Raw genomic sequence first — 27,876 nt, forward strand, 5'->3', positions numbered from 1 at the left:
CAAATTTGCTTTTGAAGTTTTTTAAAATAAATTAAAAGTACATTTGAAATAGGGTTGCTGCCTTACATATAGCCTTATACCTAGAACCACTAGTTTTCTTGAAAAAAATATGCTTCTTTCAAATGGTTAAAATTGTTTTTCGCATATGCTATTTATGCGAATATGTATTTGTGTGTTTTTCGGCCTTGACATTATACATATTGGTGTCCTTGTTCAACCGCCGAAAAAAATAAGGAAAATTTGTAGGAAGCAGCAATGAAACATTTTAGATTAACTAACAAATATGAATTTGAAGCAAAATGTTTAAAATCTACAGGCGAATTTAGTAAATGAAATATAATACATCCTTAGATTTGCTGCGAATGTGATCAGGCCTAAAATTGTTCCGACGGACATTCCCTAGTTAATAGGTAGTTGCGCTATTACAATAATATACTTGCTAATATAGATCTTAGCTGATTCGAACGAACACTTTCGCAATTGGTAAAAATAGCTTGAAGACAAATAGAAATAGTCCTATTTCTAAGTTTATGCATAAGAGGCTTTAAATGTACTTTTTCCCACTTATTGCCCAATTTAAAAGTTTACTCAATCCTTTTGTAAAAAAAATAGGCAAGATTGCTGTTTCCAAAGATCTCGATAACCGATTGATTTCTCCTTTTCAGGGAATCTTTATTCTGTGGAAAGAAAAGTTAAAAAGTTTACCCCCACTTTTAAATTAATGCGAATAATAAAAAATATATTACATTGTCCTATCTCTTCAGCAATGCCTTTTTTCTTCCTTTTCCTTTTCATGTTATTCAAAGATTAGAGAAATCCTAAACTAAGTAAGAGGGACAAAAATCCCCCATCCACTAATTCTTTTAAAAATTATAAAAACATCCATTGGAAATATGGTAAAAATCTACCGTCAGGCAACCAACTCTTTGATTTGATAACCTTTGTTTGCCAGTCTCAACTATATTAATGAAATTGCCCTGTTTAAGGGCCAAGGCATGGTTATTGTCATTCTTATAAGTAATATATTTTTACATCTTCACAGATTTTAAAGTGGACTTTAACACGACAACCAAAAGTTTCTTGGGGTGGGGGGGGGGGGGGGGGGGTTCTGAGCTTGTAAAAACAAGGAAATTTACCCTCCAAAGTGATTAGCAGTAATTAAAGTTAACTTATAATTGCTTCAGAAAACAGAAGCTTGAAAGTTCACACAAAATATTACCTTCCCCCAGTTTAAACAAAAAAATCCAGAATGGCTTTAAAACCCATTAATATCCGTCGGTAAAGAGCGGATTCTAAGCCATACTGAAAAAAAAACATTTATAGTATCGAATTAAGACAATTTTTAACTAGATGTAAAATAGAAATAATGAAAACAATCAATGCCTTATTTATTTTTATTTCCAATGAAAGCTGTCTATATTGTGATGCAAAAAAGATGAATTTAATCACTCCTTTTCTATCCATAAATAAATTACTCGAGAAAAGCTACGAATGTCCCTAGTTACTGAGTAGCTTAGCTTCTTAATAGTTATTTCTCGTATCGTATTATAAACGGCTTTCCGCGGATATAGAATGTACAATTATGAGATTAAAACCAGTTTTTTTAGCCCCGTGGTGCCGAAGGCACCGGCTAAAAAAACTAGTTTTAATCTTGTGATTGTACATTTCTATATTCGTAGAAAACTGGATATAATACGATGCTAGACATAGTTTTTTCGTATGGATGAGAACCGGTTCCTATCTACCGGATTCGAATGAATACGAGAAAACATATTAACAACTAATTTACTATTGTATATTAAATGCTATTTTACTACTTTAGATATCAGAATTAATAATTAGATGGAGTAAACCTCAAAGAATTGCTAAAATATAACAATAAAAAGGAAGATTTGAAATTCAATAATTTAATGGGGTAATAAAAGTGAGTTGACAACTTAAAAACATTATATGATTCAAATTGATTAAAATAGCTTAATATCTTACCCTCCTTTACCCTTATTTAATCTTTCTATGTATATTAAGCTGTCTACGCAATATGCATTAGCGATAATTTATTATAAATTGTAAAATAAAGTTTAAAGGCATATAAAAAGTATATTAGAAAAAGAAACAAATGAATATATAAAATAAAGTTTTTCTTTGCAAAAACTTTTCTATACCCGTTTTACTAATGTGTGATAAAGCTACCCTAAAATTATATCAAGTATTGGTAGGTTGGTGTTTGAAATTGGTCTGTCATTCACATATTATCAATTAAAACTGAAGGGGGAAAGGTAAGATATTGGAGGAGGGATGTGGTAGGAAGGATTGTCTTAAAGACAAAGCTTACTCAGATTTGTAACTTAAAAACCTTCGCACTTTTGGACAAACTTTAATCCGTACATTGTACTGTCCGTCCGTCTGACAGAAGATCAAAGTATGTTATGAATTAATGTTTGATTTTTGTTTCAGGAACGAGCGCTGACGTCCCCGAACACGTGTGTGGTCTCCATCCAGGATGGAAGGGCCTCCAATATCTCCATTGTCTCCACTGAAAGTTCAGGTAAGCCAGTTTCAGTCAGGCATCTCAAGGGATAAGACAATGGATGGTAAATTGATGTATACATCTCCAATGATGATAAAGAAAATCACCCTACCTGTAGATAACAAGTTTTGGTTAGCCAATGAATAAGATTATAATACTTTGGGTATCGGTGTAATTTACAGTCCAATGTCCCCTCCCTCCCTATTTACAGCAGTGCTTCTAAAGCAAAACTACTCTATAGTGAAAGGTGTTTCTGTTCGTCTTTTACATATAGTTTTAGTTAACACAAAATTGCCATTCTTTCAGATGTACTTAATCTTGAAAAACCCATTAGCCTATTTCATACTAAATGAAAATCTATATATTCACATCTATAACTTTCACCCCTTTGTAACAAGTAAAAAAAAGAAATAAATTGCTTATTGTAAAAATATATTTTCCGTATTATTAACAAGACTAGAACGTGAGAACTAAAAGTGTGTCTTCATTTTAGCTGCAAAAAGTATGGTGTTTTTAGCGAGTTTTATTTCAACGGAAGAAAACTATTGTTGAACAGTTTTCAGTCTTTTTATCCTTAATTTTTTTTTGCTTTTTACCTAATGTTTTGGCAAATCATTTTATTTTACTAAATTTTGTCTTTTGCAGCCGCCTGTAAAAAAAAAGGGGGAGAGGAATGGGTTTTTAATCAATTTAATCGTGATAAGAGACTACGCTCCTAGAGGCCTTTAGTAGGAAGTCAACACTCCAGTTTCAATTTTATTTAAAAAAAAACAGAAAAAAATGGTGGAGTGGGTGGTGTTAGATTGTTTTAGGGCTGATATCTATTGGTCAAAATTGGAGGGTTCTGTGGTGCGTATGTCGATTTAAGGGCTTATGCCGTCTGTTTATATATTTTAACAAATAATATTTACTAGATTGTATAAACATACGATAAGCAATGAATCAAAATAAATCAAATGGTTAAATTATATTGGCCAACACATTGTAACATTCTACTAAATATGTTTTTACAATACAGAATAAATAAGTCTTTAAATTTGCTGATAGACAACGACAATTTTGACCATAAGTAGTGTAGCTATTAAAGTTTACAATAAAAAACTAAAAAAATGATTATAGAACTTAAAATAGTTTCTTTTTTTTCGACAAATCTTTGATAAATCGTAGTTGCTTTGCTACTTAAGGAATAAGACGATATATTGATATACATTCCCAATGTTCATAAACAAAAATACCCCTTCCCTAGGTTAAATTATTTGTTTAAAAATTTTGACTTAACTAGTTTAGAACTAAACAATCAAATTCAAGAAAAGTACCCTTCCTAGCTATCTATTGTTCTAGCCATTGATTCACGGTTTTATAAAAACATACATTTGAAAATGTAATAAGATGTTTCAGTCGTATTTAACAAGGTTTAATTTAAATAAATTATAATGGGAAAGAAATATTACAAAAATACACGAAAAGGACGAATTATATTTTTCAAATAATTAATATAGGGGATAGAGAGAGCTGGTTCGAAGCCCACCTAGAATTATATTATTTTTATTCATTTTCGTTACCTACCTAACCCTTTATTATTTTTGGAAAATAAGATTTTTGTAATAAGACCTTCGATGGTAGGTATTAGAAATATGACCAAAGCTATTTTTTCTTTTTCGAGGGAGGAAGGGGTTACTATAAATGGTACCCAAAGTTCTCTAATTACGAAATCTTTTGGTTAGGTTAAAAACTTTGGGTACTTTTTATTGAATTTTAATTGGTTGATTACGAACAGTATAGTCAAAACTTTTCAAATTTCGACTAACAATTTAATCTACAGAAATAGGTTATTGGGTGAATTAGATGTATTACAACCACCCCCCCCCCCCCCCCCAACAAAATCACATATTTTTCATGTTTTGTCTTCCTCTATCCCTGAGACTTTTTTGCCAAACCCTTTGTAAATGATATAGAATTAAAGCCTTCTAGACTTCAAAATGAGGATTGATAAACCAATCTTGCTCAGTCGTTAAGGGTGAGGTATAGAAAAAATATATGAGATAAGATAATGGACAATAAATTGATGTACATCCCCAATGATGATGTACAAAATTACTTTTTCTGTAGATTTATCTATTATTGTTTGAAAACTTTGTATATCGCAAGATTTTATTAAAGTGCCTAAAGTTTTTTAGCCCACAAATAAGATAAAACGTTGAGTACCTGTGTAATTTATAGTTTAATAGTAATTGAGAGACTATATAAATTTTCTATGGATGCAATTTCCCTTTTTGTGTGTGTTTCTACAGGCTTGTTATTTTCATTGCGTTTTAAATCTTGTAAAAATTAATCGGATTCATAGAAAAATCAATCTTTGTAAGTTCTTTTATGTTACTTAATCCTTACACCCTGCCAAAAATCCGTCTACCAAATCATTAAACTCATTGACCAAAAAAAAACTCCCCAACTTTTTTGTGACACAACAAAATTGAAATAATTTTGAGGCAATTTTGGAATGATTTTAAGCTTTTTAGACGTGTATCAAATATACGTGCTTATTGGATAGCCAAAAAATTATCGCAAGCTTCTCAAAATTACAAAAAAAAAAGATTTAGAGGTATAAGGAAAGGAAAATGAACGATAAGACCCCTTAAAATATGCTTTGCTTTGCATATTCTGCGTTTTTTAAATTGTTAAACATTAGGAGGTTGAAAGGAAATTGGATTATTTATTTATCACAAATTACCATCTTTAAATGATTATTATTGAGACCAATTGTTATTATTTGTTACCAAAGAAATAAATTCAATATTGGAAGTAACCTATACAGTATTGAACTGTGGAAAAGTTGAGGGCAATTGACTGAATTTGATTCTTTCCTCCAAAACTTTATGTCCTCGTTCTGCCATTTGCTATTAGTAAATTGTTAAGTTGGGGGGAAAGGTTTGTTTAAACTCAAAACTTTTCCACAAATGATTTTAATTTGTTATCCATCGCTCTATACTGCTAAAATACTAAGCTTATTGCTTATCCCTTTATTCTCCAGAATAATTACTAGCTACCAAAGGATGAATTTCACATATTAGATTTGGCGGATATATTTTCTATTGAGCCAAGGTTTTTTACAATCTAGTAGTATTGTCATATATATTTTTTAACCATAATTACATTAAAATTTTGATTATAATTGACGTTGAAGGGGGAATGGGGGAAGGGTGTATCACCCCCGCAGGGGAAACGGGCTGTCTAGACGTTTTATATATGATAGCCCTGTCATACAGTTTGTTAGTAGCGAAGCTACTCTATGTTGATTTAGGTCTGTACGTCATGTGGTTGCTGTAATTGTTATAACTTAAGAAAACATATGTAAATTTGAAGGAACTGATAATTTTAAATGGCAATAAATTATATATAAAATATATGTTTTTTCCTTAATATTTTCTTTAAAACTAAGTTCTTTGAATTTTGATTGGTGGGTTCCAAACTATTAGTTTTTAATCTTACCAGTACCACTAAAGATTTTAATCTACAGAAGAGATAATTTTCTTTGTATTTGGGGATGTATATCAATTCATCGTCCATTGTCTTATCCCTTAAGATCCCTGGGTATTTCTCTTGCGCTATTTTTTGGATATTATTTTCCTTGTTGCCTTAACTCATTTAACTGGACGATGTAAAAGATCTTTTTCAAGATATGCAAAAATTTTAATTGAAAAAATGAATATTACATAAAGAGAACAATTTTTGGGGAGCGTAGCTCTTATGTTGAGAAGATTTGACATACGTCCGTCTGTCCTCCTGTGAATAAAACTTGGATACTTACCCAAAAGTATAGATTTAATGGTGTTGTTTTCAGGTATCTAAACTTGATATAATGAACGATACATTGATAAACATCCCCAATGATAATAAACAATACTATCCCTTCAGTAGATTAGAGTTAAATCCAATAAAAAGTCTCAAATTTTTTACCCAACGAATAAGATAATTAACTTACCTGTTAGTCAAAAACAACAGTATCTATAAATTTCATCTGTTAGCATTTTGCATGCAGCATATTATTAACTAACGTTTTGTGTTTCAATAATAATAATTTCTTTGCATAAATATCAACCAACTTTAAGTATATACTTTTTTAAAAACTATTTCTAAACAATTTAATAGATTTTGTAAGGATAATGATAATTTAAGCTCCTTCCTTTCCTATAGAATTATCAAATTATCATTTTTGTTACTCCGTAATAGATACTTCCGTAGCGTAGCTACTCATCTAATAACGTTGCCGGTCTGTACGTCTTACTTTACCATGTAAAATCATGTATAGTAATGTGCATGCCATAAGGAGCTTCTTTAAAGGTTTGATAAATGGCCAATTTATTAAATACTAGCGGCTATGCCTCTAGAGGCTTTTAGGAAACATTTAAAAGGGGGGAGGGGGCTTTTCTCTTGATTGGTTGGAGATACTCTCCCTTAAAATAGTTTAAAACCTTCCTGGAACCTTTAAGATATTTTATTGTAAAGAAGAATCAATTCGGTTAGTGAGATCTTAAGGTAAAGACAGGCAAACAAACAACCTCATTATCCAAAGAATTTAGCTTTACCTGTTTCCATGAACTTTGAATGTTGTCATCCTTGTATTAATGTGGAGTAACAGAAAATTAGGCCTAAACAACAGATTTACAATAATTAGAACTCATGTATAGGGGTAATAGGTGCTAGCTACATGTATACATGCGGTTCAAATCAGGGATCTTAAGGGATAAGACTATGGACGATAAATTGATTGATTTAATACCGACCCTGTTGAGATATATACATACTCTTCTTCACTGTAAAGAAAAACCATATCGGTTCAGCAGTTTGCTAGATATTTCAAAACAGACAGAAACCTCCCGTTACTTTTGTGTAAAGGTAATATGTAAGACATTATTTTTCTAATTAGAATTTCTTCCTTATATTTGATTGGTGGAAAACTATATAGATCACTCTAAATAATATTTTCTACTGGATTAGGATGTTGTGAATCAAAATTTTGTGAGACATTCACTTCTCTTTTATTATCAGGGATACAGGGATAGCACAATGCAAGATAAATTTATCTTTTCCCCCTAATTCTGAATAATTTTAGCTTACTAGAGGATATGGCGATTCTTAGGACAAATAGGCACAAATTAATGAAAATGTTTATGGGTTTGAAATTATATTTGATATTTTATAGAGGTTTAATGCATTGGTTTAGGCTTTCTTACCAGTTTTGTATTTTTTGAATTATGAAAAGGATTTAATTATCTCTATTGACCTATTCCCCCGTATCCTTTATAACCCTTTCTTCCCTAACTAATGAGTTCACAATGAATAAAAAACTAAAAAAAAATTAATCTTAAAAATGTTAAAAGTAGTTAGTGGTTTGTGAAATTCTTAAGGGTCTTAAAAAGGTTACAATAATGTTTTTGCTGAATGCTTTTGAATTGGTCCTTGGCAGGTTTAAAGCCATTTAATGATGAATTCCATAATTTACCACTGTGGTATGTTGTGAGGAAACTGTGACAATTGTGTCATTACTATTGTACAGTCTAATCACAAGACGAGTGTTCATACTATCAGTATGTAAAATCAAAATAGCAAAAATAAAAATAATGTCTTCATTATACAACTCTCATAATATTATTAGGACAAACTTATTAATCTTTAAAATCTCATCGTAATGAAAATTAAATCTATTCATTCTATTTTTTCTTGTGTCATTTATTCAGGGATCTAAAGGGATAAGACAAATTGATGTACATCCCCAATGATGAAACACAAAATTACCTCTTCTATAGATTACAATTAATGATTGAAACGTCCCCAAAGTTCTTTAACAAATTAAAAAGAAAACGTTATCATAAAACTTTGGGACTAAACTTTGAGACTAGTGTAATAAACAACCTAATGGCCCCTTTCTCCTTGCATTTATTAGACACAAACCATATAGTAGCTGTGGCGCTACTAGAAAAGAAATTAGTTTGTTATGAAAGAACGTCTAATCACAAGAGACACGGCGATCAAATACGTTTTTACGAAACAACCCTAATTAGGTTAGGTTAAGTAGCATTTAAGAGTCATCTTAATTAACGATAGATAATAGCTACAAACCTGACCAGGATCTATATAAGGCTTCCCTGAAATTTAGAACTCGATTCATTCATACGTAAGCAAAATTTTAACGGAAAAGTGAAAAAAAACCTGCTTCTTTTTATGTATTTTCAAAGTAGCATTTCTCCTATTTCTAGCCCCTGGCTCTAAGCCCTGCGGGGCAATCATTAACATTTACATAAGCTAAAATAACCTCTCAAAAGCTACTGTGAAAGTACGACGAATTTCCTTTCATGATCCAAAAACTGCATTTTGTCTGAAGTATAATCATTTAGACTAAACTTTGTTTGTAATGTGATAACACCCGTATGGTTGTCTGAAATGATGGGGTTTTGATTAGATGAAGGCCACTAGGCCTAACCAAAGTTATTTGTTATAAGTTCTGTAATTTTATACTGCGTATTAACTTTATAATAATGTAAACTTTTATTTCTGTCCTTTTAGAAATACTTAAATGACTAAGTTCTGTATTTTATGGAATCTTCAAACGGGTTCAGGGATGGTTTTAAGCTATTTTTATATAATTCACCCCCCCTTCCCAAAAGCTAAATGTAAATAAACTACATAGTGATTATTTTAATATCAGTAGCTTTTTTATACAATACCTACAAGCAATTAATCATTTTCTTATTTGTAGTCAACTGTCCATGAAACCATTCTGGATATAGAACGTTTATTGAAGAAATGCGCAACTATTATTTATCTACTTGTATTTGATAATCTTTGAATTAGTAAGCCCCTTCCTGTTTAGGTCTTACTTTGCTCTCATTCTCATTGCAGGGATACAGGGGGATAAGACAATCGACAGAGTATTTTTCTTTCCCAAATTAGTATAAGTGTTATATCCTTATAATGAAGTAAAAGGATCTCTGTGTATTTGTGTGTGTACCGGTGGATCTCCCTAACCGCTGACCCGATGAGAAATTGTCACACAGGAAGGACAATGAACAATGTTAAAATTAGAAAATGTTATATCAGGAATATTGTAATTAGACTATGATATTAACCCTAATTTTACTATTTTTTCAGAGTAAGAAATGGGTTTATACCAAATCAATACAATCGTCGTTATAAAGAAAAAATTTGGATTATCAGCCAATATGGCATTGCATTGATTTATTGACAGTTCCTGCCAACCACATTCTTTTAATGTTGTTCATTCGTTATTGCTGCGCTACTTATGTACATAATTGTCCTAGTCTAAAGTAACCCAAACCCTTGCGAGAATTTTTGATTAATTAATTCTAAATGACGAATTTTGCGTTCAAAGATTTGAAAGTCTTGTATAATTTTGTCTTGTAATGGTTTTGGGTAAATAAATTTTAACATTGATAGTGGCTTTGCCCCTAGCTGCTGTGTTTTATTTGTGGTATATGTATCGCAAAATAGCATAAACCTAACAAAAATACAGTAGACTTCGAGCGATTTAGCAGTTTACGCGATCTTACTTGCTTCGCACAAGGGCTAGAACTTTAATAATTTGCCCTTCTAAAAAAGGTTTCTGATTTTTACTTATTCTAAAACTTAATTTTCTATTGGTTGCTCAAATTCTCATTATTTGAAAGGCTCTCCAAAAATAAATAAGCTGTCAATCACACATTAAAGAATTCGAAAATTTGGATTTTCTTTGCCGTTTTTCATATTTTAAAGAAAAAAACTTACGGAACAAATACCCTTTTTTCAAATTAAAAAGAATAATGTTTCATGAAATCTAATCTTGTGTTACTAATCAGGGTTCTAAAGGGATAAGATAGTGGCCAATAAGTTGATGTGGGGGACTGCCATTGATTTACATCCCCAATAATGATACATAAAATTATCCCTTCTGTAGATTAGAATTAATGGTTGAAATGTTTGAACAATCAACTAAACGATCAAACCAATTAAAATTCACTAAAGTCCCCTAAATTGTTAAGACGAATACGAAAACGTTTTTATAAAACTTTAAGGACTAGTGTAATAAACAAACACTCCATTGTCCCCTCTCTCTCTCTGGTTACTAAATATATTTTTTTTTATTTTCAGAGTTGAATTCTCCAGTTGGTAGCCCAATAATGGAGGATCCACCTGCCCTTCCTATGAAGACTAAGGTAAGTCACAGTTTTTTTATTGTAAGCATTACCAGTGGACCAATATGGTTGAATCACGAGCAGAAATATTAAAATTGAATTTCAATTTCTTTTCTTAAAGTGGCCTAGACTTGGAAATAAAGAAACATTAGAAGAATTATGATAAGCCTTACACTTATAGATAATTTCTCAATCAAAGGGGGGATGAAAGGGATGTATATTGATGTAGCATTTCTTTACCCGGAAATTATATAACCCCTTAACTTTTACGGCATGGATGCAGGGATAGGGCAAATGGGAGAAAAAAAGGTTGTAGATTTTTCTTAAATCAAAAGTAAATCAAATCAAAGATTAGTGGGCAGTTTATGAATTGAATAAAAATTAAAATATATTAAAATTCAAAGCATTCATATTGAGAAGAATACATATAATCTTTCGAGAATCCAATATATTTTATAAAAAGACCATTTCTAGCATAAAAGATCACTAATGGGATTAGAAAAAAAATTGTGGATTATTAAAATAGGAAAAATGATAAAATCTTATTTTAAAAGTAGTTTACTAATTTTTTTCATACTAGCGGAAACGCCCCTAGAGCACCTGTGGGAAGGGAATTTTTTTTCAGGAGTGATTTATCATGGGAGGGTCGAGTTATCCTCCCCCATAAGAGTTATAAACCTTCCCCGGACCTATAAAAAGCTTCACTGCAAAGATGAATCATGTCGGTACAGGGGCTAATGAGATACCAAGATACAAACACATAAAAACACTTAGACATCCCGCTACTTTTATATAGGATACTTTATAAAAACCTCTAAATGTAATTTAACCAATATATTTATATTCAAAGAATTTAATTTAGAATGTTATTTGTTTTACTTAGAATTTAAGGCCTATATACAATACAAGTGCAAATAGTTTCAAAGTTTTCAATAAGGTGCATTTTGTATATAAATACTTTTTTTAATACAAAACAAAATATGAGACAATTTTTTTCTAAAGAGGGTATTCAAGTTGTCAGAGATCAATAAACAACAAATTGATATACATACCCAATGATCAATAACAAAATTAATTAAAATTGTTCGATGTAAAGTTAGTTTTAACCAACTAATCCAGAACTAAAAAGAGTTCCATAAGTTTTTTAGCCAGCGAATGTGAGAGCTTGTTAAAAAACTTTGGGTACCAGCATAATTTACAGTCAAATGTCCCCGTTCTACCAGCAAGTTACAGTGTAGCTTCGCTTCTTACAAAATCCAATTCCACAGAATAAACATACAAATATAGCTCATGAATTCAATTATTTCTTTTTTGGAATAAATAATATGTTTATTCAACACAGACTATCTCTAAAATTAGCTAACATAATTTGTAGCTAGGGAGGAGACATTGGACTCTTAATTTCTCTAGTACCCAAAGATTAAAATAACGTTTTCTTTTTCGTTGGCTTAAAAAAATGGGTATTTTTACTATATTTGGATAGGTTGGTTCATTAAGTTTATTTCCCAAAAGTTTATACCATTCTGTTTATTTATCATCATTGGGTATGTATCATCCATTGTCTTATCCCCTATAATCCCTGTTTATATCTACAAAATCACTTTGATGAAACTACCCCTTTTTTATATGTAATAGAATTGAATGGTAAAATTAATTCGTGATCAACGCCAATAGATTCTAGAAACTAAAATAAGGGCTCATATTGAATTATTAAAATGATGGTAAACAAAATTCCCCTTGTGTAGATTGATATGATTGGTGCAAAAGTTTGGAAACTGCCAGCTTAAACCAACCAATAAGATTCATTAAATGTAACCAAAGTCCTAAGCCAGCAAAGGAGAGGGCGTGATTATAAAACTTTGGGTACAAATGTCCAAAATACCCTTCCTCCCTGCCTTATTGAAGCTTTAACAGAGAGAGAGGGGACAATGGGCTCCTAATTACACTAGTCCCCAAAGTTTTATAAAAACGTTTTCTTATTCGTGGTTTAGTAACTTTAGGGACTTTAGTGAATTTTGATTGGTTGGTTAATTAAGTTGAGTGTCAAAACTTTTCAGCCACAAATTTTAATCTACAGAAGGGGTAATTATGTTTATTATCATTGAGGATGTACATTGATTTTTAGGCCATTGTATTATCCATTTAGATACCTGAGTTTTAATTACCGTCCATTGTCCTCTCCCTCTCTCCATGTGGACCAAGGGGGGTCAAAGGAAATCCATGACATTTAGCTTCAATTATTATGAATTTAACAATAATAAGAATGAACCCTTTATTTGATTTCTTGATAATTCAATAAAACCTTATTGTGTTTCCTATTCATATAATAATAATAAGGAATAACTTTTACTTAAGTAGCGCAGCTATAATATCAAGTTATTGTTCATGTCAGAGAGGGAAGGGACACGTTCTCTCATTTGTTGACTTAAAAAATTGCGTTGTTTAAATTCCTGATTTTAAATACAAACGAACAGTTTACAAACTTATCCACTAATATTTTTATTTGGTATCTTGGTCATTTTTCTCCCTGTAATAAACTATTATTCGTAATGACTATGCACCACGCTATGCTAATCCGGACAAAAACTCCCCGCCTCGCATAAATTTGTCATGGGAACATTTGTCTCAACAAAATTTGCCCCATGAAATTTTCATTTTTATAGTTGCAAAAAGAATGATAGGGCACTCCAAGATAAATTTAGTTTTGCAACTAATGTAATTTGGAAATTTAACTTTTGTTATTAGCTAATCAATTTACAATAACATGCTGCTATTGTTATCACTGCAGAAAGTGGTAATAAATTTGAGACAATTATTCATTTTGACTGGCAGAAAAGTGTAAAACAAAATACATTATTCACAGTTTGGAGGGTGTTGCAAAATGTAAAAAAAAAGTATATGGTTGTGTGTGTATAAGTGTGTGTGTTTGTGTATGGTTATATGTTTGTAAGTGGTGTTTGTGTGTGTGTGTGAATAATTCAAGGTGATCTTTTTATATCTGGGGCCCTATGGATGAGTGTTTCCTTGTTTACGCTAATCAAAAATAATGATTTAATATTTAAATTATCTTTATTGATAACAATTTAATTACAGTATGCTAGTTGTTTCAATAGAATCATTCTTGACTGCTGGAAAAATAAAAGGAAAAACTTTTTTCTAATGGTGTTATATCACTACTATTGCCTACGCCCCTAGAGGCTTCTAGGGATACTTTGACACTTTTTCTAGGGGCGATTTCTCTTGCCCCCTAATAATTAAAAGCTTTAAGAAGAATCATATTGGTTCAGCGGTAAGCAAGACCTTAAGCTACAAACAGATACACATCCTGTTACTTTGATTTAAGGATAATGTTTGATGTATTGAAAAAATGTCTCATGATTTTTTCCCCATCTCATTCCTTCCTAGCCACCCTCCTGACCCCCCCCCCCCTCCTTCCCCCAACTCACAAAAAATAGTTTTAGGGTGTGTCTGTCCTAAAAAGTCTCGGACCCATCCATTAATATTTTTCAGACATTTTTTATCTTGCGAATTTGGCCAAAATTATCAAGGCGCGTCCACTTAATTGTTAAAAATCTATCGACATAGCTTCCAGGATGGTTCTGCAATTTTATAACCGTTTTCAAATTTTAAATTGTTAGAATAATGCTTTTTTTTGCATCGAATTATAAACAGTTTTCCTCGGATAAAAAAAAATACAGTCTTGTTGACCATAAAGAGTAATAAAAAATTAAAAACTTTTCAATTAGTTAGGGTATTTCTAATAGGTTTCATACTAGTAGTGTCCAAACTTTTCAACCATAATTAAACTAAAGAAGGTGTAATGTTGTTTATCATCATTTGGGATGTGTGTAAATTTATCGCCCATAGTCTTATTCCATTATATCCCTGACAATAATAAATGTTTTCAAATGGAGAAATAGTTTTTTTTCAGTTGCTATATACTCCCTCTGGTATTGAATTGATTGAAAAATAAACACTCCAGAGGTGTTCATCCATTTCCGCATATTATTACATTTAAATGTTGTTATGATGTATTTATTAATACTTACAACAGTTTTTCATGTTCCACAATGAATTGATCTCTTTAGCGAGTTAAAATAACGATCTTCCCTATCCATCTCCTTTACACCTTCTCTTCCCCTCCTACTGGATAAACGACCCGACCAATAAATGTGAGGGGATATTGCAACCTAAATTGACGACAATTTTTCTCCATAATATTCACGTATATTCTACATCTATTGTTATTATGTTGCAGAAAAATACAAAAGCAAAAAATAAAAAATATTTAATATTGAGAGTTAATCAAAGTATTGGGGCAATATTTGCAGTTAAAGAAATATTCGGTTTTGAAGAATTGATGAAGTACAAAATTTGCGGAAATTGATGCACACCCTCTCGAGCACAAGTAAACACACGAAAATACCATTTTTGGAAAATTTTGTCATGCCATAAATATTTGTTTGGAGTAGCTCAGAGCTACTCGATAGTGTTTGGGGTGTGTGTGTCTATCCGTACGCCTTTACTCGACGTAAAAAGTCCACAGCTTAATTGTTTTTTTGGAAAAATTACAAATGTTCTTAAAACAAAGACATCTAAAAATATAATTCTTTCATCGATTTTAGATTGTTATTGCTGCGCTATTTATGGATATAATTGTCCTTGTTCATTTCAGTGATAACTGTTAAATTTGTTAATAATACATTAGTTGGTTTGTCTAGTTATCATTGGCTTCGCCCCTAGCAATTATTGAGCTTCGCAGATAAGTGAAGCTTAATTAGTTCGGCGATTTATTTGGAATTCAAGTTTTGACAAAACATTACTGATAAACAAGCCATAGTTGTATATATTTGTTTTCTTATTCGTTGGCCAAAAATTTGAGTTTTTTTTTATCAAAGCTTCATTATTTGGGGATGTTTGGCAATTTTTCATTAAATGTCTTACCACTTAAGGTAATGGTATTGTTTATCTATCGGAATAAATTATGCCTTTTTCTTGGAGAATGCATTCTCCCACTTAATTTTTAAATTCTTGTACTTGTTTCCTATATTTCTTTTTATTTAAAACTTTTATATATGCAATTTCCATTAATATTTTTCCAATTTAGTTGAAATGAAGGGTTTATAAAATTTTAACAAATTTTCATGAAAATCAGATTAAAGACCCCTAGGGCAATTTGCATGTAAAAAAAACATAGAAAAAGAAATGAAATAAAACCTAGAATTTGAAAGGATTGGTCAACAAAACATAATTTGATATATATCACCAATGATAGTTAACAAATTACCCCTAATGTAGATTAAAATTATTTGTTTTGCTACTAAAGTTTGGCACAAGTCAAAAAGGTGCTTAAAGTATTCGATCTACAAATATGATTACCGGGTTATTAATCTATGGGTACCAGTGTAATTTACAGCCTAATATCCCCTAACTCCCTGACCTTCCCCTTGCCAGCTACCAAAAGCAGAAAATTAAACATTATAATTCCAGGAAGATTAAGTTATCCTCTATTGTTCTATCCCTGTATTTCCTGAATGAAAACCAAATATCAAATTCTGTAATTCATTTAAAAGGTAAATAAAAATTAGATCAAATAAGAGGACGGCGAATGGAAATAAAACTTGACAAATAAAGGACTTGTAAGACTGAAAGACATTTAAAATAAAAGGACAGGGAATGTGTTGGTCCAAAAAAGGCTTCCAGATAATTATCTTGCAATAATAGACTTTTTTTCCTGTTATAGAGGAACACTTGATTACTGTTCATAAAGGACTAAATTTGGAAATTTGCATTTTTATACATTGATTTACAATATCATGTTTTAACTTTCCAAAAAAAATTTAAATTTTATGAGACAGTTTTTGTGTTATATTTTAGGTCAGGTTAGGTAAGGCATGCATAACAGGGTTAGAGTACTTCAGGCATATATGGTTATACATACTTCTTACTTTATATTTCAATTTATTTCAAAATAAGGGGGCTCGCAAGGCACTTTGATGGAAACTATTAAAAAGTATTTTTTCTTTCATATGGTCAATATAAAGAAATTAATTTTCCTCCTAATATAAAAAAATACAAATGTGCCCCCCCCCCCCCTTTCTGTTAAAAAAGAGGAAGATATAGGTATGACTGAGGGTGAATTTCGCAATTTTCAAATTGTTGACTTGAAATCCTACAATTTTGCATTGGATATGCGCAATCAAATGACGGGTCTTAGTTCTACAAAATGTCATGGTGTCACAGTATAGATTTTGTTTAGGGTAGCCTGCTAATGTACTGTCATAATTCTAGTACTTCGTGACTTTTTAGCCAACCTGAAATATTAGTGTTGCCTCTATTTCGCATTTTTGAGACATTCTTCCGTAAATATCACAAAGGTCTAGTTTAATTCTGAAATACTTGGATAGGATAATGGGAATGAAATTTGTTTAAGGATTAAATAAATCTACAAAAATTTTCTTCTCGACAAAATCGGTCAACTATCCAACGAGATTTTAATTCATTTTTGTGTAATATAACAAGTGCATTTTAATTCATATTCGCAAAAAAGACGCAATAGCTTAAAAGAATGAGAAAAAGCAAAAGGGAAATTGTAGTTTGTGCTGTTGTAATTTGCGATTTTAATTGTACATATGTTATTGTGATACACATGTGCGGAAGTGAATTCACACCACAAGATCTTTGCAGACCAATTTGCATTCGCATATGTGGTGTACATGGGGTTTATACAATGCAAAATAATATTACTCACCGGAACCCAAAGTTTTAAATGCTTGTTCTTTCTTTGGTGTGCGTAAAACTTTGGGTACTTATATTTTATAATTTTGCTTGATTCTAAATAGCAGTGTTCAACCAATAATGATCTACAGAAGTGTTATTTTGTTTATTATATTGGGGGATTTTCCATCAATGAATTCATAGTCTTAACCCTGCTATTTATGCATTATTACTTTCTGCTGTTTTGTGTGAAGTGAAGCTTAAATATATGTAAATGTGTGTGTAAGTATGTATTTTTACCAAATAATCTATACATCTTAAATGTGGATATTTTGCCAGTTTTTCCTGCACTTGCAAAAAAGGCGACACCAATTTGAATCGAAGTATTTGAGTATTTTTAAACCTTTAAATTTTTTTGGTCTCGCAAAAAAATAACTTAAAACCTGTCTAGGATTTATATTATGCTGCCCCTAAACTGCAGTTGGCTAGTGGTTTGCAAGATCTTAGGGGACAGGCAGAGGACTTAAAAATTCTTTATTAACTACGAAAAAAATTAGTTTTTTGATGGAAAAGTTAGAATGCTTTTGTTTTTATTTTTAGTTTACTTTTGCCTCGCCCTTGAACTATTTTTTTCTGCAATCTTTATATTTTTTGCATATTATATGTGTAAACAAAATTAAAATTATGCATGTTTTTCCGATGCCTGGTGCAATGTAAAAATAAAAATTAGATACCTAATAAAGATTAAATAGTAAAACTTTGGTTATTTCATATCAATCTTAAAATGGGCAAACTTTTATTAAATTTAAAAAGTCAATTTGACTTAGGAAAAACCTGTAACGGTTTATTGGTAATCTTTATCCTTTATTTCCTGAAATGGTAATCCCAATACAAAAACCATTAAAATCTAAAGTGCAATTTTTTCAGGGACACAGGCATAGGACAATGGATAGGATATTATTCTTCCTTGTAATTCTTGTAGAAGTCTAGTCACTAAAGGGGAGAAAAAGATAGAGAAATAGATTTTCTCCCTTTTGTTTTTTATATGATCTATAAGAATGGATATATTATTACTTGGATCTTACACTAGATTTTCATGTTCTCTAATAAAGTGAACTTGTAGCGGGCTAAAATAATAATACCCCCCCATTATTTACCCCCATCACATTTTGTTCCCCTCCTACTGGATGAACAAACTGATCAAATCAGTGTTATGTGTTAGCAATCTAAATTTTTTCCCCTGTCGTAATATCCAATAGAAGTATACCTATTCATTCAAGTATATCCATTTTCCTAAGAAATACTTTTCTGGAAGATGATTTATCCCCAAATGGGATATCCCTATATTATTGAATGTTATGTACCCCACCCCCAATCAATTGTACGTATTTTAGACCCACAGGCACATAGCTGCAGCCACCCAAAATTTGGTGTTTTTACACTGTGGAGAAAAAAGGATTTAGTCAGAATATTGAAGATTGGGCACTGAAGAGTCTTACAAAACAGCCTAAGTTATTAACATTACTTACACATATGTACTAATAAATAGTTTCTAAAATTCGAAGCACTTGTGCTATAGCACCACCCAAATTATTTTGGCTGGTGCGTATAAACACCCTGGCAATAACGTGAAAGATTTGCGCATTTTTTTGCATAAACATAACAATGAATATAAAAAGGGATAAGAAATGGTATACTCAGGGATGCAGGGATAAGACACTGGAAGAATGATTAATCCTCCCCCCATTCAAGTCTTGCAAAAAGATTATTGATCTGATGTAGCTCAAGCATACATGCATTAGTTGGGTTTTCGCAACCCAAGTGAAACCCAACATTTGACCTCTTTATGAAGGGACATGGAACACCATATAAAAAGGAGGGGCCACCCTCCCCACAAGGAGGGTCCAACCTTTAAAAAGGATTAGAGGGTCCACCTAGCGCCACTGAGGAGCCGAAAAGTCCCGTCCCCCTCTAGATGATCACTAAAGATTTGTACAAGAAAAGGAGGTGGAGGGGGGATTAATATTCTAAAAGGAAAGTCGAACATTCTACAGCAAAGTTGAAAAATTTTAGACATTGAAGATGAGAAAAGTTCATCTAGATTAATCTTCACCCCTTTCTTTCACCAATATTTATAAGGTACGGAAGACATAACTTTAGACATCTTTGATAATTTGGGGGGAGGGGGGAGATTAGTCTTTTAAGGGACAGGTAAAGATGGTATTAATCTTCCAATAACTCAAAATTATTCTTGCCAATATGTAAATTATTTGGGAGAAGATATATTTTTCTCAATATTTATCCCTCCCCCTTGCGAATAGCAAAGTAATGGATCAAAGCAAAAATTTCAAGGTTATGTTTGCACTACAATTTTCATACAGGGATAGGTTAATGGGTTTTGAATTAGTCCTATTGCAATTTTTATGTTTCTGCTGGTAAATAATGGAGGGAAAACGGTTGTAGATTTGGTTATGTTTGCACTACAATTTTCATGCAGGGATAGGATAATGGTTTATAAATTAATCTTCTCCCAATTTTTATGTTTGAATTTCTGCTTTTCATAATAGAGGGAGTAGACATTGAACTGTAAATTACACTGGTACCCAAAGTTTTGTAACCATGAATCTTATCACTGCACTGGATCAATAACTTGCATACTTTTATATTTACTTAATTTTGATTAGTTGTTTCCTAACAAGTAAGGTCCGAACTTCTTTACCAATAATTTTGATCTACAAAAGGGATTATTTTGTTTATTATTATGTTGGATGTTTTTTACTTTATCATCCATTGTCTTATCACATAAGATCCCCGAAGAAAACATTAAAACACACACAAACACTTTTAAGGCAAATGTAGGAAAAATATGAAATATCCTATGAATTTTACATTGAGACTTATTTTATCCCGTTTTAAAAAAAATCCTATTATATAAAGTAGTAGACTTTTTTGTTTGTTTGTAGCTAAGGATCTCGTTAACCACTTAACCGACATGGTCCTCCTTTAGAGTGTAGCTCCTCATAGGGTTTATTACTATTTTTGTGGATTGCACCCCCCCCCCATTTTTTGTTATTTTTGCTTTTTGAAACTAAATTTGAAATTGGAGGGGGGGAGGATTTAACTCTAAACCCCTCCCTCATGTGCCCCTAGAGGCCTCTAGGGGGCGTAGCTACTTGTATCATATCATAAAAGAATTTGATAATTGTTATTTCTCGCATCGTATTATAAACAGCTTTCCGCGGATATAAAATGTACAATTATAAGATTATAAGCAGTTTTTTCTATCTCTGAGCTGCCGAAGGCACGGGACAAAAATCTGCTTTTATTCTTATGATTGTACATTTTTATATTTGTAGAAAACTATGTATAGTGCGATGCTAGACATAATTTTTCTGTATGGCAGTTCTAATCCACCGGATATTAATCGTTTTCGAATGAATACGAGAAAAAATCTTACAACACCTTTAGCAAATTTAATGCCAAAACGCAATATAGATTTCAAACAAAGAGGTAACTCTGATACTTTACTTTTTTATAATCTTTAAATGAAAGTCAGACTAATCAACGTTTGATCCATAAATATAGATAAGATGCCCTTCCAAAATTAGTGGGTTGGTTGAAGAACCATTCGAAATATGGATGGAAATTTTAATATAAAAAGTTTGCACAAACTATTTCATATTTGTTGCAAAATTGAAACAGCAAATTGGGCAAAAATTGAGTTTGAAAAAGGGCAAATATTTGCGCAGCTTTGAAGACATTTTTTTGGATGGATAAAAGGTTCTAAATCCTTGAGTTCAAATTCGCGAAATATAAATGGCATTTAGGAAAAAAATAAAAAATATAAAAATTCTTTTTCATTTTTGACTTAGTCTTATGTTTATTATTTGATTTTGCCCCAAGTATTTTTATACTGTCACTTTTGATCAAAGTTAAAGCACACTCCAAAAGTTATCATACAAAAAATATAATATTCAATTTCAGCATATTCCTCGTTTTTTTCCTTTATTGATAACACTAACAGCTTGTTATCGTACATAACATGTGAACATATAACAGAAATAGAACAATCGAAGATAAATAATCTTTTTACAATTGTACTCCCCATCTTTGATAATATGTTAGAGGAAAGGCAGAGTTGTAGATTACATTATATTAAAATTGCTTTAAAAAAACTTCCAGAATGAATAAACCCCATTTAAATTGCCCCTGAAAAGCCATATATGGATTTTCAAACGAAACAAACCCAAGGATTTCACTTTTTGGTTGCGCATCAACTCTACAATTAAACTTTGTAGGTGCGTAACTACCCAGAGAGGGAGGGGACAATGGGCTATTTATTACACTAGTTCCCAAAGTTTTATAATAACTTTGTCTCATTCGTTGACTTTCAACTTTTAGGACCTTTAATAAATGTTAGCTCAGTAAGTTGATCTTTCAAATGTTTTAACAACTAATTTTAATCAATGAGGGGTTGAATTTGTAAATCATCAGTGGGGATGTGCATCAATTTATAGACAATTGTCTTATCCCTTTAGATCCCTGGTAACTACCATAGGATTCATTTTTCTCGCATTCATTCGAATCCGGTGGATAGGAACCGGTTCTCATCCATGCGAAAAAAACTATGTCTAGCATCGTATTATATCCACGAATATAAAAATGTACAATCATAAGATTAAAACCAGTTTTAATCTTATAATTGTACATTCTATATCCGCGGAAAGCGGTTTATAATGCGATGAAAGAAATAACTATTAAGTTGCTTGCCTCAATCCCGTCACCCCCTCGCACTCCACAATTTTAGTCAACCTTTGCCTAGCTATGCTACTATCGGACGTGTAAAATCCTTGTTTTGATTGAAACAGATCAAATAGAGCATTTTAGAATTGACTGGTGCATGCACAGAAATTTATATTAACAGTTCTACTACCAAGTCAATCAAATCTCACTAAACTTTTAATATATATTTAAAGATTTTTTGGGTTTCTATGAAAATTAACTTTACAGAAGAAAAATTTAAAGCATAAGTTACATGAGTTTCCTCATATACAAAAACATTAAAATAAGATAGAAAAGCTGTTGGGTCATTAAACAAATCCCTTTTTGTATTTAAGTTGTTTATTGTAGTAAATCTATTATTTTCTTTTTAAAAAGGAAAGTTTTAGACCTAGTTATAGTTTTGATTGTTTTAGTTAAATGGTTTTTTTTGTGGTTTTGTAAATGGATCTATCGTTTATCTCCTTGATTTATATGGTATTTTCATAGTGAAAGGTTTTCATATTGGATACAGAATACGTGGATAGGCTGCTAAAATGGACCTCATGTAAAGGTCAGTTCGTTCATCTAGTAGGAGTGGATGTGGTAAAGGAGGTAATTGGGGGGTATCGCTATTTTATCCAGCTGTGAGTATCATATTATAAGAGCACATTTAAATTTGGTGCAACCTCCAAGTAAGAATATATCGATTATTTTAAAAGAAATAAATCATCTATCAAAAATCTTTTTATTTTCTTCAATATGTCTTATGTTTATAAGAATCAACTAACGCAGTTCTGACGCCTATCTTCCACAGCTACTATATTAATCTAATTAATATTTGTTTACTACTACAATCGGACAGTCAGACTTTCCGACATACCCCAATTATATACAAGCCTTGCAAATAACAGTAATAAACTTAATTATGCTTTGATCAAAAGAAACTTTAATCTTAAGCTTCATATCAAAGAGATTTTTTATTAGGGTCTTAGGGATTGGTAAATTGAAGAAATATTTGAAGAGTGGAAAAATAGTTTTTCTCCTGGTGACTAATCTCTGATAAGTACATTGAACCAACACTTAAAATTGCGAATATGAAATGTATATATTTTCTGTGTTTTCGCAATATAAACAAAAGTATGTGATAGCTAACTTTATTCAGTGATTTTTAATTTAATCAACTTGCATCCAATGTCTATTTTGATTTGTAGAACGGTTAGAGGCAAATATTTTTTCTTCAGATGTTATCATGCATTTTTGCTTTTATTAATAACCCCCAATTTTAATCCAACACCCTCCTTCATCATATCTATGCCTTGGGTCGCGAATATGACTTTGCGAATCGACGCAAAATTTGCGTAGAAATGGGTAAAAATTTGCACACATGACTTGACTTCAATATTTTTGCAATTTTCCCAGCTTGATAGTAGAGCACTAATAGATACCCTCCATCCATACTCTTAACCATTAAATAAAGATTTTTTGAGACTACAATTAGGTTTTGTTAGGTTAGAATATGTTTAGCCAAACCCTGCAGTGGGTAGAAAAAAAATCCTAATGAGAAATAAGGGGGTAATTATGGTACTAAAGGAGATTTTAGGGGTTTTGCCCATTTTTTTTTGCATGGCGCGGTGTTTAGTGGCGGCTGTTTCCGCTTTACACGTGGATACATCAGAAAATGAAGACATTTGAGATCAGATTTAAAAAAAAGACACACTAAATCAATGATAAGTAAAATAATATACGCGGCATTTGTCAATATCAGTCAATAAATTAAAAAGATTTTGATTTAAAATTTCATCAAAAGGTTTAATAGAAGTTGTTTCTTCTTGATTAGAGCATATTTCATTATTGCCTAGGCCCAAAAAAGGGACCAGTGATTGACATAACTGTATGGACTTCCAAACAAAGGTCCTCAAACTATAATTAGAAAAAATATTGTTTTGTATTCTGAATTATTTAAATCTTGAATCCTACCAATTCTTGATTTAAGTGTGTATGTAGCAAAATTTTGCCACGTTTAGGAAGATTAGTTTCCTTTTCTCAAAAATTTTACATATTCAAATTTTTGATGAAGTATATTGTTGCCTTTCTTAAGAATCCTAAAATTCCAGATTTTTAATTTAAGAAGGCTTAAAGTAAACACAATTTACTTGAAATAGTCTGCCCAAAATGTTTGTTTTTATGTTTTGAAAATGATTAGGTTGAACACAGCATATAAATGTTCTTATTTCGTTATACAGAGATTTAGGGATCATTAAATCAGCTGGAATTCAAGGCCTTGCTAAAAGTTGGATTGTAGTATTGAAACTGCTTTATCAAAAGAACTATCTATAGATTACCTAAAATTTAGATTCTTCTATTTGTCTTTTTTATATGACTAGTTAAACCAATTTACCAATTCCTTTTTTCTTACCTTTAAACATAAAACTAACAAGAAGCCATTTTATTAAAACATGTCTTAAAGCTAAAACTAGTATGTATTCTAAGTGCATATTTGTTTTATTATAAGCAAATTTTGGTTAGCTCTTAAAAGTTAAACAGTGTTACATCAATTAAAAAAAAAAGTTTTTTTTATTTACAATATTTTAAAACTAAGCTAGCAAGATTCAGATAAATTACAATAGGTTAAGTATGCCTTTTTCTAAAACCATTGCAGGGATTTACAGGAATGGTTCATGGAATAGTAAGGGTTGGTTGTTTGTAATAAGTGAGGGTTTTAATTCCAAAGAGTTGTTTTTAATTTGTCAAGTAATTAATTATAACATGACACTGTAACAAATTGTGAAAATTAATTCTAATATATTTTCAGGACCACGGAGGGTTGCAACAAGTAGTTTATGCCACCAGAGATTCATTCAGAGACTTCAGCCACAGATCTAGAGGTAACAACTTTTCCCAAGATAAATAGAATTAGCCAGAATTATTAATAACTGCACAATTCTTTCCCGTTTTTTCTTGATAAATTATTGGACAAAGTACCCAAGATAGACAGAGTTTATAATCATTAACAATTGCTACATCATTTAAAGATGTGTAGATAATTTCCCCAAGACAGATATAATTACCCAAAATTATTAACATTGCACCATACTTTCCCCTCAAACCTTCAAATATGTTGATAATATTTCCCAAGGTATTCAGAAGTAAACAAAAATGTTAACAATTGCACAATTCCTTCCTCTTCTTTAAAAGATATTTTGGCTATATCCCCAAGATATTCAGTATTGAACAGAAACATTAACAATTGCACCATTATTATTTACCCTCAAAATAAGTAAAAATTTTATCATACCAAAGTCTCTCTAGTAGAGTACAAAAAGTACAAGATAGAATAAGTTAATTTACGACGGGATATTTTAATTATAGAGGAGCAACTTAGCTGATATTATCACCTATTAATATTATGGGGCAGGGATATTTAGTCTGGACGCAGGGATTGGACATTGAATCGAAAAGTTGGTGAATATTGGGGGGTAAAGGGGTTGTAGATTAATTTATTGTCATACTCATTACCCTTTTCTCCCTTGATAGACAGAAGTTATAATCAGAGGGTTCTCTCAAAAATTTAAGAAAAAAAGAAATCTATATTATCTATTATATATCTATTATAATCTATTTATAATAATAGGAGAAGATTAACTCTATGCACTATTGTTTTTTTATTTGTCCGAAAAATATTTTTCCCGTCACATGGCTTGTCACGAACTGTTAATGAGCGGTCACGTACACACACACACACACACACACACACACACACACATTTATACATACATACACATACACATCAATTTGTCTAGATTAATTATTTAGATCTTGGAAATGTCTATTAGATCTCATAAAAAAAGACACAGCATTACTTAAATCACTATATATGTATGATGACGTTATGGGGGAAATGTGATTTTCTCGGCTGCCATTTAAGATAGTCTGCAGATTTTTTGTGAAGATACCTCTTTACAAAGAGCATTCATCATAAAACTACCTTGGTCCGTCGGTCTGTTACAAAAGACGGCTGTCTCTCTTCTTTATGACTACTGAACAACTGCTCTTGTCCGTTTATTCAACCATTATTTTTTGTGTTTCTGTACTTATGCATGCTGTCATCCTTTGTAATGATATATGCTATATCCATTTATATTAAGCCAATTACCGGACTGACAGACACACACACAGACACACACACACACACACGCAAACGGGGCAGACAAATTAGTATAATTACACGGTTGGAATAAAGAAGCTTATCTGCTTAAATATCAGAACCTTTAAGATAATTTTTGGTGCTTCCATATATAAACAAGAACAATTATATTAACAAGTAGTTTAGCAATGATTATACTTGCATTATTTAAGCTGTGTAATTGTCTAAATAGAAAGTAGTTCTTGAGATCTTACTGGACGCACTTATAACTTACAACTTCAGATCTAGGATATGTATGAAAAATCTTTACAATGAATGTCAAACCCATTCAAATTGAATGTCTTCTCCATTTTTCACCCTTTCAAGAAATACAACCCCTTTCACTGATCATAAACATATGTACATGAAAATGAGGAAAAAATAATTAAATTAGAAAAAAAACAAAAGATAATGTTAGAACAACAAGCCTTATATGTTTAGTTTATCTATTCAAATCCTTAATTCAAGTTTTAAAGCTCAAAGACATGGTTAAGAATTAACATAATAAGTTCCATCATTAGTCAAAAGAACAGAAAACAAATTTTAATGTTGTAATAAATCTTGAGTAATATTAAGTAAATTATACAATTACAGAGACTGTGCTTTTGCTTTGACTATAAAAACTTAAATCATCTGAATTTTGTCATAAGATTTCCTACATTTTTTTTTAAAACAGTTTTTTGTTTATTGATCTTTATTTTGTTGTTTTAAACTAGCAGCGTCAAACCTTTTCAACCAATTTTTTAATCTAGAGAAGGACAATTTTTATTCATCATTATTTAAGTTTCACATCTATTAATTGTCTTATCCATTAAGATTCCTGAGACATTATTTAAAATACTGATCTCCATCCCCCTTAATCTCAAACCCTTTTTCATGGACGAAACGTTAACATAAGTTAACACAATGATTACAGGAATAAATTAATTGTGAATTTTTATTAATTAGTTAGAACAAGCGTGGCCCTGACCCTAGAGGTTTTATTGGGTGCTTATTGATATTGTCATCTTATACTATTTTCTTAACGGTTGGAAGGGTAGGGGCAATTTACTTTCAATCGAATTTTTTTGTTAGGTTCTTGATTTTTTGTGTTTCGCTATTAATGTTTATTGTCACTCTTGTTATATGTTCTAAAAATCATGTGTAGATAAATCATTGCTTTTATTTTTTGAACTTTTTATGAGACACCCTCCTTAAAGACCCTAAAAATTCCTAAATTTGACATGCTACTAAAAAGCCACAATTAATTAATTGGAATTTATTTTGGAATTTTTATGGTTTTCAGATGCATTTTTTCAGTACAACATTATGACTTTTAATTAACTTCCCCATACCTTTTTGGTATTTTAAAGTACATTAATTCTTTATCATAAAAAATACAGGTTTTTAAAATGACTTTAGGACCTTTAAAATTTTATAAATATAGATTTTGTTTCTCAAAACAAATAGTTATTGGGTAGATAAATTTTAATATTACATAATTTAGGGGTGGACTGTCGCGG

At 31.1% G+C, this 27,876-nt stretch overlaps 1 protein-coding gene across 3 annotated transcripts in view; it reads left to right on the forward strand.

Moving 5' to 3' along the window:
* LOC145304022 (uncharacterized) overlaps window positions 1-27,876 on the forward strand; it is a 528,912-nt gene that overhangs the window by 392,484 nt on the left and 108,552 nt on the right. For all 3 annotated transcript variants that reach the window (XM_080145773.1, XM_080145774.1, XM_080145775.1), the window contains 3 exons: window positions 2,455-2,545; window positions 10,670-10,734; window positions 25,004-25,076. In XM_080145773.1, coding sequence (XP_080001899.1) covers window positions 2,455-2,545; window positions 10,670-10,734; window positions 25,004-25,076 — 229 coding nt within the window. The remainder of the gene's footprint in view (window positions 1-2,454; window positions 2,546-10,669; window positions 10,735-25,003; window positions 25,077-27,876) is intronic.

This window comes from Acartia tonsa, chromosome 13 (genome assembly GCF_053477335.1).
Source record: "Acartia tonsa isolate MP-2025a chromosome 13, ASM5347733v1, whole genome shotgun sequence".
Taxonomy (NCBI): domain Eukaryota; kingdom Metazoa; phylum Arthropoda; class Copepoda; order Calanoida; family Acartiidae; genus Acartia; species Acartia tonsa.